At 36.1% G+C, this 12,522-nt stretch overlaps 1 protein-coding gene across 7 annotated transcripts in view; it reads left to right on the plus strand.

The window, feature by feature from the left end:
* The window catches only part of UTRN (utrophin), a 496,689-nt gene that overhangs the window by 181,843 nt on the left and 302,324 nt on the right, over window positions 1-12,522 (plus strand). For all 7 annotated transcript variants that reach the window (XM_034990899.1, XM_034990900.1, XM_034990897.1 and 4 more), the window contains 4 exons: window positions 95-223; window positions 921-1,094; window positions 2,831-2,986; window positions 8,957-9,127. In XM_034990899.1, coding sequence (XP_034846790.1) covers window positions 95-223; window positions 921-1,094; window positions 2,831-2,986; window positions 8,957-9,127 — 630 coding nt within the window. The remainder of the gene's footprint in view (window positions 1-94; window positions 224-920; window positions 1,095-2,830; window positions 2,987-8,956; window positions 9,128-12,522) is intronic.

Here is a 12,522-nt window from a genome sequence, read left to right on the forward strand (position 1 = left end):
TTGTACAGTGGTCAACATGTTCTTATGTATTGTGTGACTATCTGGAACTTTTAACAGAAGAGATGTTCTCCCCTTTCTGATCTCTTTGTTGCAGAAAATCCAAGCAGAGATCTCAGCCCACGAGCTGACTCTGGAGGAGTTGAGAAGAAACACACGCTCCCAGCCTCCAACTTCCCCGGAAGGCAGGAATGCCAGAGGAGGAAGTCAGATGGACTTGCTACAGGTGAAGAGGGAGAGCAGCTCCCTTTCGCTCTTTGATGTGCTGGGCGTAAAAAAGATGAGGAAGAGCTGATGACTTGGATGCCTTTGGTCTTCTTTATGCTATGAACAGTGGGATGGGAATGATGCATTGCATCCCGGGCAAAGCAGCAGAAACAAATTGTTATATGGGTGGAAAATACTGATCTGATTTTATAGTTGAATTAAGAAGAGAGAGCAAGCTAGATTTAGAAGTTATCTTTGTATAGATTTTTTCATTAATGCAGAGCCTCTGTCCGTTCTGGCGTGGCCTGGTGCACTGGGCAGGCTGAGAGCATGGGAGGCAGCACCACCAGTCCTTTAACGGTGGATGTGAGATTGACATTGACTCTGAGCTTGCCAGGAAGGGCATTTTGAGTTTTAGGTTCTTGAACTATATTTTTCAAACAGGTGAGAAATTCTGTGAAGTTTTAATTCCAGGAAGGCTCGCTTAGCCTTTTCTTATGTCTTAGACTGATACTCTGTCTGTCAAGTAATTCATGACACTGTGTTATGCAGTGCACTCAGGTGATTGCTTAGGAACAAAGCCTGGGTTCCTTTAAGGAATGTTTTTATGGCTGCTTTATCTTGCAGCTTTCTAGCAGTGTGTGTTGTATTAATATCATCTGCTGAGAGAGATTATCATTCTGATGTGAATTGCTTATTTTCATTTCTGGAAACAGAGGAAGCTTCGAGAAGTGTCCACAAAGTTCCAGCTTTTCCAGAAGCCTGCCAACTTTGAGCAGCGCATGCTTGATTGCAAGCGTGTGTTGGATTGTGTTAAAGCAGAACTTCATTTTCTGGACGTGAAGGATGTGGATCCTGATGTCATACAGAGCCATCTGGACAAGTGTATGGTGAGGCCATTGGGTGGATAATGTGTCTAGTGGGTTTCCCAGCAGCTTAATATGGCTTTGTCTGGTGCTTCCATACATGGCTTATTTAATAATTACCAGTCTATAGTGAGCTAAGAAGAGAGCTCAGTGGTGAAAAACAGGTTAAAATAAGAAGTGTGGTAATCTTCAAGGAAATTAGAAGAGATAAGAGAGACAGGTGGGAGAGAGTAAAATCAATTACTACAATGTAACAAGATAAGGAAGCTGGAATAGACATGCATATTACATGATTTAAAAAACAAGGGAAACACATCTTAATCACAGTATGAAGTTAGGGAAGATTTTGACAGAATGTGACTAATAAGCTAAGTTTTAAAGGATAAATTTGAGTCAGCCAGAAGAACCATACTGAGAATAGATGTCAGGAATATTACAGTGTAAAAGAAAATCATTCTTAAGGAAAGTAAAGCTTTGAATTTCAACTTAAAAAGTTTAAGCCTAAAATATGAAAGAAGAAATTATACTTAGAATTGATGTCAGGAATATTACTGCATAAAAAAATCATTCTCTAGGAAAGTAAAATTTTAAATTCAAGTTTAAACCTAAGATGTGAAAGAAGAAATTATTTATAAGGCCTTATTACTATTTTAGTCTTCAACATTATAATTTAGTTGAGTAGAAATTTTAAAAATAATGTGGCTAAGTATACACAATCTTAGAATTAGTCTTCTTCTTGAGAAGAGTCACGAAGAAACTTAAGATGACACTTGTTAAGACAAAAGTCTGGGGAGAGTTCTTTGTGCTTTTCAAAATTGCAGTCTCCTTGTTTGTTACACACTGAAAGTTTGTGTACTCGAAAACTGGAATGGGTGGGAGAATGAACAGTAAATTTGTGGGTGTGTGAGTGTGTATGTATGAGGTGTATGTCTGTCTGCATTTGTGGGCATATATGCATGTCTGTGTGTATGTGTGTGAGTGTAGATGTAAGTATTTATTGATTTAATGAGACACAGAAATCAGCAGAGCACTATCCTTGACCTTGTGTAACTTAGTCCAGTGGTCTGTTACTATGTGAAAATGCCACAGGAGATGTTTCAGGTCAAGATCATGATGGACGGAAACAAGAGAACTTACCCAGATAAAAGCTTTTTAGTTTCAAGGTAACTAGGATGAGGACAGCTCTGAATTTGACCTACATAACTCCAATTTCTTATAGTTACATACATCTTGATATATTGAGTATGTATCTTTTCATCATATAAGTAATACATGCTCATTGTGGTAGACTTGGTACTTCAGAGAATTCTAAGAAAAAAAAAAGTGAATGTTAATACTCCCAAATTTCAACAGCCAGAGATATAGCCAGTGTTGGCTTTTTTCTAGTAATAGCATGTATGGTTTTTAAAAATGTAATTTAAAAAATGATAGACATTCAGTTTTTAGTCTTAATATTTTTCCATTTTATGTAGGAAAAATGTTTTTATTACTAAGCACTTTCATAAACCTTGAAAATACATGTTTGAGGGTTTTTAAACAAGTATAATCTCTATTAGTTTATTTTCTTATCTGATTTTAAAAAGATAATACAACCTTGATTTCATTTCACTCATCCTTTGAACCAAATCCAAGGAAGATAAAGCCCTTTGATCTCCATAGTTACTTTGTAGCTGTCAGTCTGTATAAGCCGGCTTCTGAAATGATTCCAATTAGCAATTTTTCACCACAGTGTATAAAATGTGCCTTGCTTTCTTTTAAAGAAACTCTATAAAACTTTGAGTGAAGTCAAGCTGGAAGTAGAGACTGTAATCAAAACCGGAAGGCACATTGTCCAGAAGCAACAAACCGACAACCCCAGGGGGATGGATGAGCAGCTGACTTCTCTGAAGATTCTCTACAATGACCTGGGTGCCCAGGTAAGGGCAACTCCACTGCTCACCTGCATCTCTCTCATTTATGTATTTTAAATTTTTGCTCCTGGAAGAATGCATGTTTGAATTTTAGGGCACTAATAATAGTGTTTTCAATTATTCCAGTATTTTTTATTATATTTCTTTACATCTGTATATTAATATCACAATGATGAATAAGTGTAGAGAAATTCACTTTTAATATTTAATTCAGACTCATTTTTATATTTTCAATGGCTAGTCAATTTTCAGAAGTTATTCTAAGGAAACTCTACCAGTAATAGCCCCTGTATAAACTCAAGTTACTGGTCCTTGGATTTCTAAATTGAATAGTCTACTGAGAAATGTTAAAACATTGGGACTCTAATAAATGGTAAGTGACAGGAAGTTCACATTAATAATCTAGCAGGATCTAAAATCTTTTTAAGAAACATCTATTAATTTGGGCATCTGAGCAAATCTGCAGGGGGATTTTTGGCCATTTATTGTGAGTGACTATATTCAGAAGGTTGAATGTCTTCTCTTATGAGAACTCTGCCCTGAAACCAGGAAGCAAAGCAAAACAAAACAAAACAACAACAACAACAACAACATCAAAAGTGTTTAAGTGAAACCTTCTTGGCAATATTGGAAAGCTGTGTTAGATAATATTTTAGATCCTTCTTGGGTTTTTAAATATTACCTAAGTTTCTACATAGACCCAGAGAAAACTAGCTGAAATTTTGTTACCATTTTTGGATCAGTAAGAATGAGCAGTGCATACGTTTTCTGGACAATTTTGACCTCCTCACTAAAGCAAGAGAAAATTGCTAATCTGATATATTTTGTATCATTTTGATACATTGCACATCTGGAACACACAGTATAGGGCTTCTTCTTGGTATTATTATACAGCTGAAGTTATTTCTCAAATATTGCTGTATTTATTCATCAACTGGGCATTTTTTGGATGGGAATGGTGCTGCCGGTTTTAATGTCAACTCTCCAGTTGTGACTATGGTTTTAGCGTTAAGTCATTTTCTCATTCAACACAATTGAGACTGTACCATGTGACAGGAATCATATAGGCAGTAGTGGTGGTGCACAAAAAATTATCTTTGTCTAATAGAACTTAGGATAACGAGAGAAGAAGACATTAATCATGTAGTCATACAAAGTAATGTCACATTAGCAGTCTGAAGTGTTGTGAAGGAATGTATGTACTGCTTTAAGAGTGTATGTAATGGGGGATTTGGCCCAGACTGGGTTACAAAAACTTCCTTCAAGAAGTGGTACGTAAACTGAGATCTGAAGGATGAGTAGGAATAGCCTGGGTGAAAGCAGTGGAGGAGACTTTGAGGTTGCTGGGACAGCATGTGGAAAGGCTCTGTGGCAGGGGGCAGCATGGTACATTTGTGTGGCTAATGCAGCAAGTGTGGGGAACATGGTGTTGGAGAAAGATTGAGACCAGAGCATACTAGTGTCTTAGGTTTGTGATAAGGATTTTAATCTTAAGAGCAATAAGCAGTAATTGCAGGATTTTAGCAGGGAGATAACAGGCTCATGTATTTGCTTTTTAAAAGATCACTCACTGCAGTTGAATTGGAGAAAGGCAGCAATGGATGTGAAGAGAGCAGTTAGGAAGTCATTGTTGCATTCTTAGTGAGAAATGATGGGGGCATTAATGAGGGTGGGGCAATGGAGGTGGCATGAGCAGATGGACTTAGACACATTTAAGAAATGAGGTGAGTAGGAGTTGATGATGGATTAGGATGTGGGAGTATAGGAGGTGAGGAGATGAAGGATGACCCCTGGGTTTCTGGCTTGGTTACATGGAAGATCATGGTACCGTCATTGGGAGGGGGCACTGGAAGGAAAGGCGGAAACATGGCAAAGTCGTAAGTATGTATTGGGCATGTTCACACGTTAAGTGCCTTTGTGAGAGTGAATTGAATATATCAGGTACTCAGAAAGTTATTCAAGTCTGGAGACTATATCTGGGCTGAAGCTAGGAATTTTATGAGTCATCTGCATAGAGATGGTAATTAAAGTTTTCAGTGGTGATGAGATTGTCTAGGGAGAAGATATAATGAGAAAAGAAAAGCCTATCCAAGCCACAAAATAAAAAATAAATGAGTGGGACTACATCAAACTAAAGAGCTCCTGCACAGCAAAAGAAACCATCAGCAAAATGGAAAGACAACCTACAGAATGGGAAAAAGATATTTGCAAATCATATATATGATAATGAGTTAATATCAAAAATATAAAGAATCCATACAACTCAATAGCAAAAAACCAAATAATCCAATTAAAAATGGGCAGAGGACCTGAATAGACATTGTACCAAGGCAGATATATGAAGGGTCAATAGGTACCTGAGAAGGTACTCAAGCATGACTAATCATTGAGGAAATGCAAATCAAAACCACAATAAGATACTACCTCACACCTGTTAGATGGGTAGTATCAATAGAAAGAGATAATGCTGGTGAGGATGTGGAGGAAAGGATGTGCACTGTTGGTAGGATTGTAAATGGGTGCAACTGCTGTGGAAGACAGTGTGGAGGTTCCTCAAAAAATTAAAAATAGAGCTACAGTATGGTCTAGTAATTCACTTCTGGGTATATATCTGATGGAGACAAAAATACTACATTGAAGAGATATCTGCATTCTCATGTTCATAGTAGCTCTGTTTAGAATTGCCAAGGCATGGAAACAACCTAAGTGTCCATTAATGGAAGAATGGATATGGAAGATATGGTGTGTGTGTGCATATATATATATGGTTTATCTCACTTAGCACAATGCCCTCATTGATAAATCAGAGAAAGACAAATAATATATAATCTCACTTTTATTTGGAATCTATAAAACAACAACAAACTCACAGAAAAAGAGATCAGATTTGTGGCTACCAGAGGTGGGGAGCTGGTGGGTCTGGGAATTGGATGAAGGTGATCAAAAGGAACAAACTTGCAGTCACAAGGTACATAAGCCCTAGGAATATAATGTACAACATGCTGACTATGCTCACACTGCTGTATATGTACTTAGGGAAGTTGTGAAAAGGGTAAATCCTATGAATTCTCATCACAAGGAAAAAAAAGTTTTCTGAGGGGTGCCTGGGTGGCTCAGTCATTAGGCATCTGCCTTCGGCTCAGGTCATGATCCCAGGGTCCTGGGATCGAGCCCCGCATCAGGCTCCCTGCTCGGCGGGAAGCCTGCTTCTCCCTCTCCCACTCCCCCTGCTTGTGTTCCCTCTCTCGCTGTGTTTCTCTCTGTCAAATAAATAAATAAAATCTTAAAAAAAAAAGTTTTCTGTTTTTTTTTTTTTATCTGTATGAAATGATGGATGTTTAAAGTTATTGTGGTAATCATTTTGTAATATATGTGAGTAAAGTCATTGTGCTATACACCTTAAACTTATACAGTGCTATATCTCAATAAAACTGGAAAAAATAAATTAAAAATAATTTTTAATAAATTTAAAAAAAAAAGGGCCTGAACCAGGTCTTGAGGAATTAGATCATTTAGTAAGAAATTTGAGGAAGATGTGTTTGCAAAAGAAACTGAAGTATATCTGTGCCACATTTTATTTATCTGTTCATCAGTGGACATTTAAGTTGTTTCCACATCTTGGCTACTGTGTGTAATGCAGCCATGAACATGGGCAGGCAGATATCTTTTCTAAACACTGATTTCATCTCCTTTGGATATATACACCAAAGTGGGATTACTGGATCATATGGTAGTTTTATTTTTAATGTTTTGAGGAACCACCATACTGTTTTCCATAAGTATACTTGAAATCTGCTAAGAGAATAGATGTTAAGTATTTTCACTACCAAAAAATAAATAAATAAATAAAGGTAACTATGGGAGATGATAAATGCATTGATTAGAAGTGTTAGCACACCAGGAGAGTGCTGGGGCTGGGAAGCCAGGGGAAAAGGGCATTTTGAGAATGGGTAGAGGCACTGGTTTTGAATTATTGAGCATAAAAAATGATGTCCACTTAAAGATGTCCATTTAGATCTGTTGCCTTTGGAGTCATTATTGAGCTGAGTCAGCAAAGACAATTTCTGTGGAGTGATAGGGGTAGAAGGCAGGATGGGAGGAGGTAAGAAATGTGGGGAAGGTAAGAAAATGCTTTAGAGGATTGGTAAGGGAGAGATAGGAGAGAGGAAGGTCTTAGGGTAGATGGAGCCAAAGAAGGATAATTTTTTTTTTTTTTTAAATATAAGAGACTTGAGTATGTATATACTCAAGGGGCAGAGGGAGAGGGAGAAGCAGATGGGAGAAGCAGACTCCCCACTGAGCAGGGAGCCCCATGCAGGGCTCGATCCCAGGACCCTGAGATCATGACTTGAGCCGAAGGCAGACGCTTAACTGACTGAGCCACCCGGGTGCCCCAAGACCTGAGTATATTTCATAGCTGATGGGGATGTTCCTATTAAGAGGGAATGATTGAATATGTAAGAGGGAGAAAGGAGAAATGATTAGGTAAAATCTCTCCAAGTTGATACTGCCTAATTCAGAATGCATACATCTCAAAATGTATTGGTTAGACTGAGAAGAGTTTTTGTTGAACTGTAAATTATTTTCTTCCTGGTATATACAAATCTTTGGTAACATTAAGTTTTATGATGATTGTGTAACTGCCTGGGCATGTCAAGATCAGATGAGATCCTCTGAATACCTAATATCTTTTAATATAATTCGTGTATTTGTCTCCTGAAGTCTGCATTGAGGGGCTATTAATTTAAGGTCATGAATTCTAATTAAACTCTGTAGAGAAAAATATTTGACTTTTAAGAAGGAATTTAATAATAATCAGTCCTTGAGGTACGAAAGAATAAAATTGAATCTAGGGGACCAGAAAAAAGAAATGTAATTCCACATACTTATTAAGAAAATTCAGTCTTTTTATCATCTAAGAAAATTTCATCCCATACATGACTTATCACTCTGCTACTTAGGTAATGCGAATTATCTCTACCTATGTGCACATAAAAAGAACACGTTTATATATGTATTGTGTTGTGATACCCTTAAAAATGCTATCTCAGCGTTAGATTATGAGTGATAGTTTTGTTAGAGCATACCATCATGTAATGTAAAGTGTCAGACCAAGCTCAATCCAGCGGCCTTGTCCCACTGATCGTAGCCTTGGCCCCTTTAAGCTTCACGGCCCTGACCTGCAAAGTAGAGGCTGCGGAGGGTCTTACTGCACAGCATGTGTAAGATTCTTCAGCGTGATATGGGAGCTATGTTAAGAGCCTGGTAAATGTTAGTTCAGTTCATTTTGCTCTCTGTCAACCACAAAAACAAAATAATACTGAAGGTTTATGTTGCATAGCCATTTATTATATTTTAAGTTAAGTAGTTAATTGCAAAACATAATTATGAAAATCATACTATTTCCTGCTCAAATTTCTAGAATATAAGGTATATGTGTGTGTTTTTTAAACAGAATTCTTTCTTGAGAGGATTGTAGGGCATCTTCTGCTCAAAATGATAAAAGATATCATTTACTGATTCCTTAACTTTGTTACCAGGCCTGGGCCAAGCCCTCTGTGCATGTATCTTTCTCATTTGATACATAACAACCTTTTGAGGGCTATGCCTCTACCAAGGTCACTTAGAAAGTAATTGGGAAGAGCTAAAATGAAAACCCAGGGTTGCTTGACACTTAACCTCTGTAGTATATTGTCCCCTTGTGGAAATACAAGAATGGAGTGATTCCAGGTGGGAGAGATAAAGGTTATGTATGTCTTGGGGGTTAAGTGTGAATAGTTTGGATCTTTAGTTATTATTTGGATTCATTCTTTTCATGTTCTTTTCCCTCTTCCTTTCCTTTTCTTTCTCCCTCCTCTCCCTCCTCTCCCTCCCTCTCTCTCTGTTTCCCTCTCTTCCCTCCCTCTTTCCCTCCTTCTCTCCCTCTCTCTGCCTCCCTCCCTCTCTCTTCTCTCTCTCTCTCTTTCTCCTTTTTAGGTGACAGAGGGAAAACAGGACCTGGAAAGAGCATCACAGTTGGCCCGGAAAATGAAGAAAGAGACTGCTTCTCTCTCTGAATGGCTTTCTGTTACTGAAGCTGAATTGGTACAGAAATCCACATCAGAAGGCTTGCTTGGGGACTTGGATATAGAAATCTCCTGGGCTAAAGTAAGTTGTAGTTTGGGTTACCTGCCAATATTATGCCAGGGTCTCCTGTGGCATTTTGTTCAGGATGTCATTTATCTCCATTTCATGTTAAATATAGCCTTTTCTTTTTTCCATTATTTTTTCGACTTCTGTCTTAAGAAAAAAGAAAAGACTATTTTGAAAGACAATAATTTTAAGAAGATATTTTTATCTTGATTCCAAAAGCATTAAACTCACATGGATCATCAGTAGGGCCTACATAGGCATTGTGCCTATGTGGTACTTAAAAACATTCTAATCATTACCTTCACAATTGGTGATATTTTTTGAGTATTCATTTTTCACAAAGTATTGTGCTGAATTGAATTTATTTGTTAATTCTTCTGTGATAACTTTTTTTTTTAAAGATTTTATTTATTTATTTGACAGAGAGAATGAGATAGAGAGAGAGAGCATGAGAGGGGGAGGGTCAGAGAGAGAAGCAGACTCCCCGCTGAGCAGGGAGCCCGATGCGGGACTCGATCCAGGGACTCCAGGATCATGACCTGAGCCGAAGGCAGTCGCTTAAACAGCTGAGCCACCCAGGCGCCCCTTCTGTGATAACTTTTATACCAGTAACTAAATTTTCTATTGCAAACGAACTGATGGAAAGAGCATAGGAACAGAATTTTCAAAAAAAAAAATCAATGAAAGATCCAAGAGTTTTCTGTAACTCTGTAGTTATTTTGACATCAGAGATTAGAGAACAGATTTGCTGATTCTCTTTTGAGGTGGACAAAGAACTGAATGGAACAGAAACTACTTTTTTTTTTAATTGAAGGCATTCTCTTTTCCTAAATTTGCTTCCTAAGAAAGAAGCATGTATACTAGAGATAAGTCCTGAATATAAATGATCAATACTGTGATGGAAATGTATATAGAGCCACAAATATCAATGTTGACATCTACAGGTGTTTGCTTGTGGGATGTGGCGAGCAGGTGCTATGAGGTCATGGAGGATGCAACCATTTCTTAATTTAAACATTTTGTAGAGGTAACAGTTGAAAGAGAGTCAAGATATGAGGCATTACAATAGCTCATGAAAAGTATAATTATGCCATGGTCTGTGTGATGTGACAAGGATCTGGAGAAAGAGATGGAGGAAAGATAGGAGGAATATTGGAATTTGTCAATGAATGCAAAGCAAAGACATCAAACTTTCTTTTTGTTAAATTTAAGTTTTTCAAGGAAATATTATCTTCTTTGTACAATACATTTTGAAAACCATTATTTTCTTATTAATAACTTAAGTCATACAAGCTAATTGAATGACATTTGCACAGTGTAATGAAAAAAGGCAAAAGCAAAAATCATTTATACTCAAAGAATACACCATTTTCATTTGTTTTTCATAGGCATATATAAACATGCACAAACAGAAACATTTAAAAGTAATTATATTGTGTCTAATGTTTCTTAACATTGTTTTAAAAACTTTTATCTTTAATATTTTTCTTTACCTGCAGGGGTTTTGTATCACACATTGGAGAGGTATTTTTTCTTATGCCATTCCTCTATTCATATCCATTTAAATTATTACCAATTTCCACTATTGTAAAAAATGCTGTGATGAATATACTTGAAGCTAAATCATAACATATATTCATGATTATTTCTTAAGGATAAATTCTTAGCCTTAAAAATATTGGTCAAGGGATATACCCATTTAAAATTCTTATACACATTATGAAATTGCCCTTCGGAAATGTTGTACCCACCAGCTGTGAGTGAGAATTCCTGCTTGCTTGATGGTAGGCAAATACCATGTTTTGGTTTTTTAATTGCAACATTTTCCAAAGTTTAGAAGCCATTTGTAGCTCTTTTTAAAAAGTCGCCTTTTTGGGGTACCTGGGTACCTGTTGGTTAAGCATCCGACTCTTGATCTCAGCTCAGGTCTTGATCTCAGGGTTGTGAGTTCAAGCCCACATTGGACTCCACGCTGGGCATGGAGCCTCCTTAAGAAAAAATTGCCTTTTTGTATTTCTGACCATTTTTGGTCTTTTAATTTAGAGCTCTTTACCTACCATAATAATAAATGCTTAGTGTGTTGTGTGTTGCATTTTTCTTTTCTTTTCTTTTCTTTTTTGTTTTTTTTTGTTTTTTGCCTCTGCAGTTTCCTTTCTGTTTTCCGTTTTTTAAACCACTGTATTATATATTTTTTAAAGAATAAAATTCATCTTTTTCTTCACTGTATCTGTCTGTAGTGCTTGGAAACTCCAACACTACACTCTGCTCCAAGGTTATATAATTCTTTACTTATATTTTTTTCTAGCTCTTTTATAGTTTCATCTTTTACCTTTAATGTTTTAATCCTTCTGGACCAAATAGTTAACCATTTATCATCCTTTCCTCTCTGATTTGACATGCTAAATTCATATATTCTTTTTGCCTGTTGCTTTTCTCTGTTTTCCGCTTCACTGATCTGACCCTCTGAATTGTTCTTCAACTGTTCGACTATATGGCTTCATAATGTATGTCAACATGTAGTTAATGGATTCCCTGTCTTCATGTTTCTGGGGTTTTTTTGTGTATACTCATATAAACTTAAGAAATATTAGTCTGAAATTATTTTAAAAATTCTATTAGAAATTTTGGTTTGAATTGCCATAAATTTATAGATTTGTTTTGAGGAGAAACAATATCTTTGTTATAAGTCTCCTTAGTAGGTGGTATGTTTCATTTTTCCCCCCAATTTTTTTACATTACTACATAATGCTTTGGTTTTTTTCTTCAGAAACATTATATATGTATGCAAAGATGTTTATTCCTACATACTTATTTTTATAGGTGTATAAAGAGTATGCTTTTTCTCTATTTTTATAATTATAGCTTGTACATAGGTGATACTGATTTTCACATATTTAATTTTTAATCATCTGTTTACTCACATCAATTAAATTCAATTAGTTGATTCTCATTATTTTTTAAGGTAAAGGCTTTTAAAACAATGGTAAGATCGTCTCTTCTGGTGCTATTCATTTTAAAATTCCCATTTAATCTTATTTCAGGTTTGAAATAATGAAGATGGTAAATACAAATCACGAATTCACAGCACATTCTCTTCACTAGAGTAAATCCAATGAAACATCAGTATATAACATAATCACCCACTTTTTCAATGTTGTTTTCAGATTTAAGAAACATTCATATTTCACAACATTTTAATGTATTTGCACTTAAAAATTATGTAAAATTTTTTCAATGTAAAAATTTAAATAGCATTTTCATTCCTGAACTTTAACAGCATTTTTATTCAGTAGCTTAAATATTATTTTCAGTGTAGTCATTTTATTTACAATACAGTCTATTAGCGTAGATAGTTGTGTGTACTGTTTGCATTTAATTACTTGTACTTAATTATTTCGTATAATTCTTAA

This window comes from Mirounga leonina, unplaced genomic scaffold (genome assembly GCF_011800145.1).
Source record: "Mirounga leonina isolate KUSES-001 unplaced genomic scaffold, KU_Mleo_1.0 Mir_53, whole genome shotgun sequence".
NCBI lineage: Eukaryota > Metazoa > Chordata > Mammalia > Carnivora > Phocidae > Mirounga > Mirounga leonina.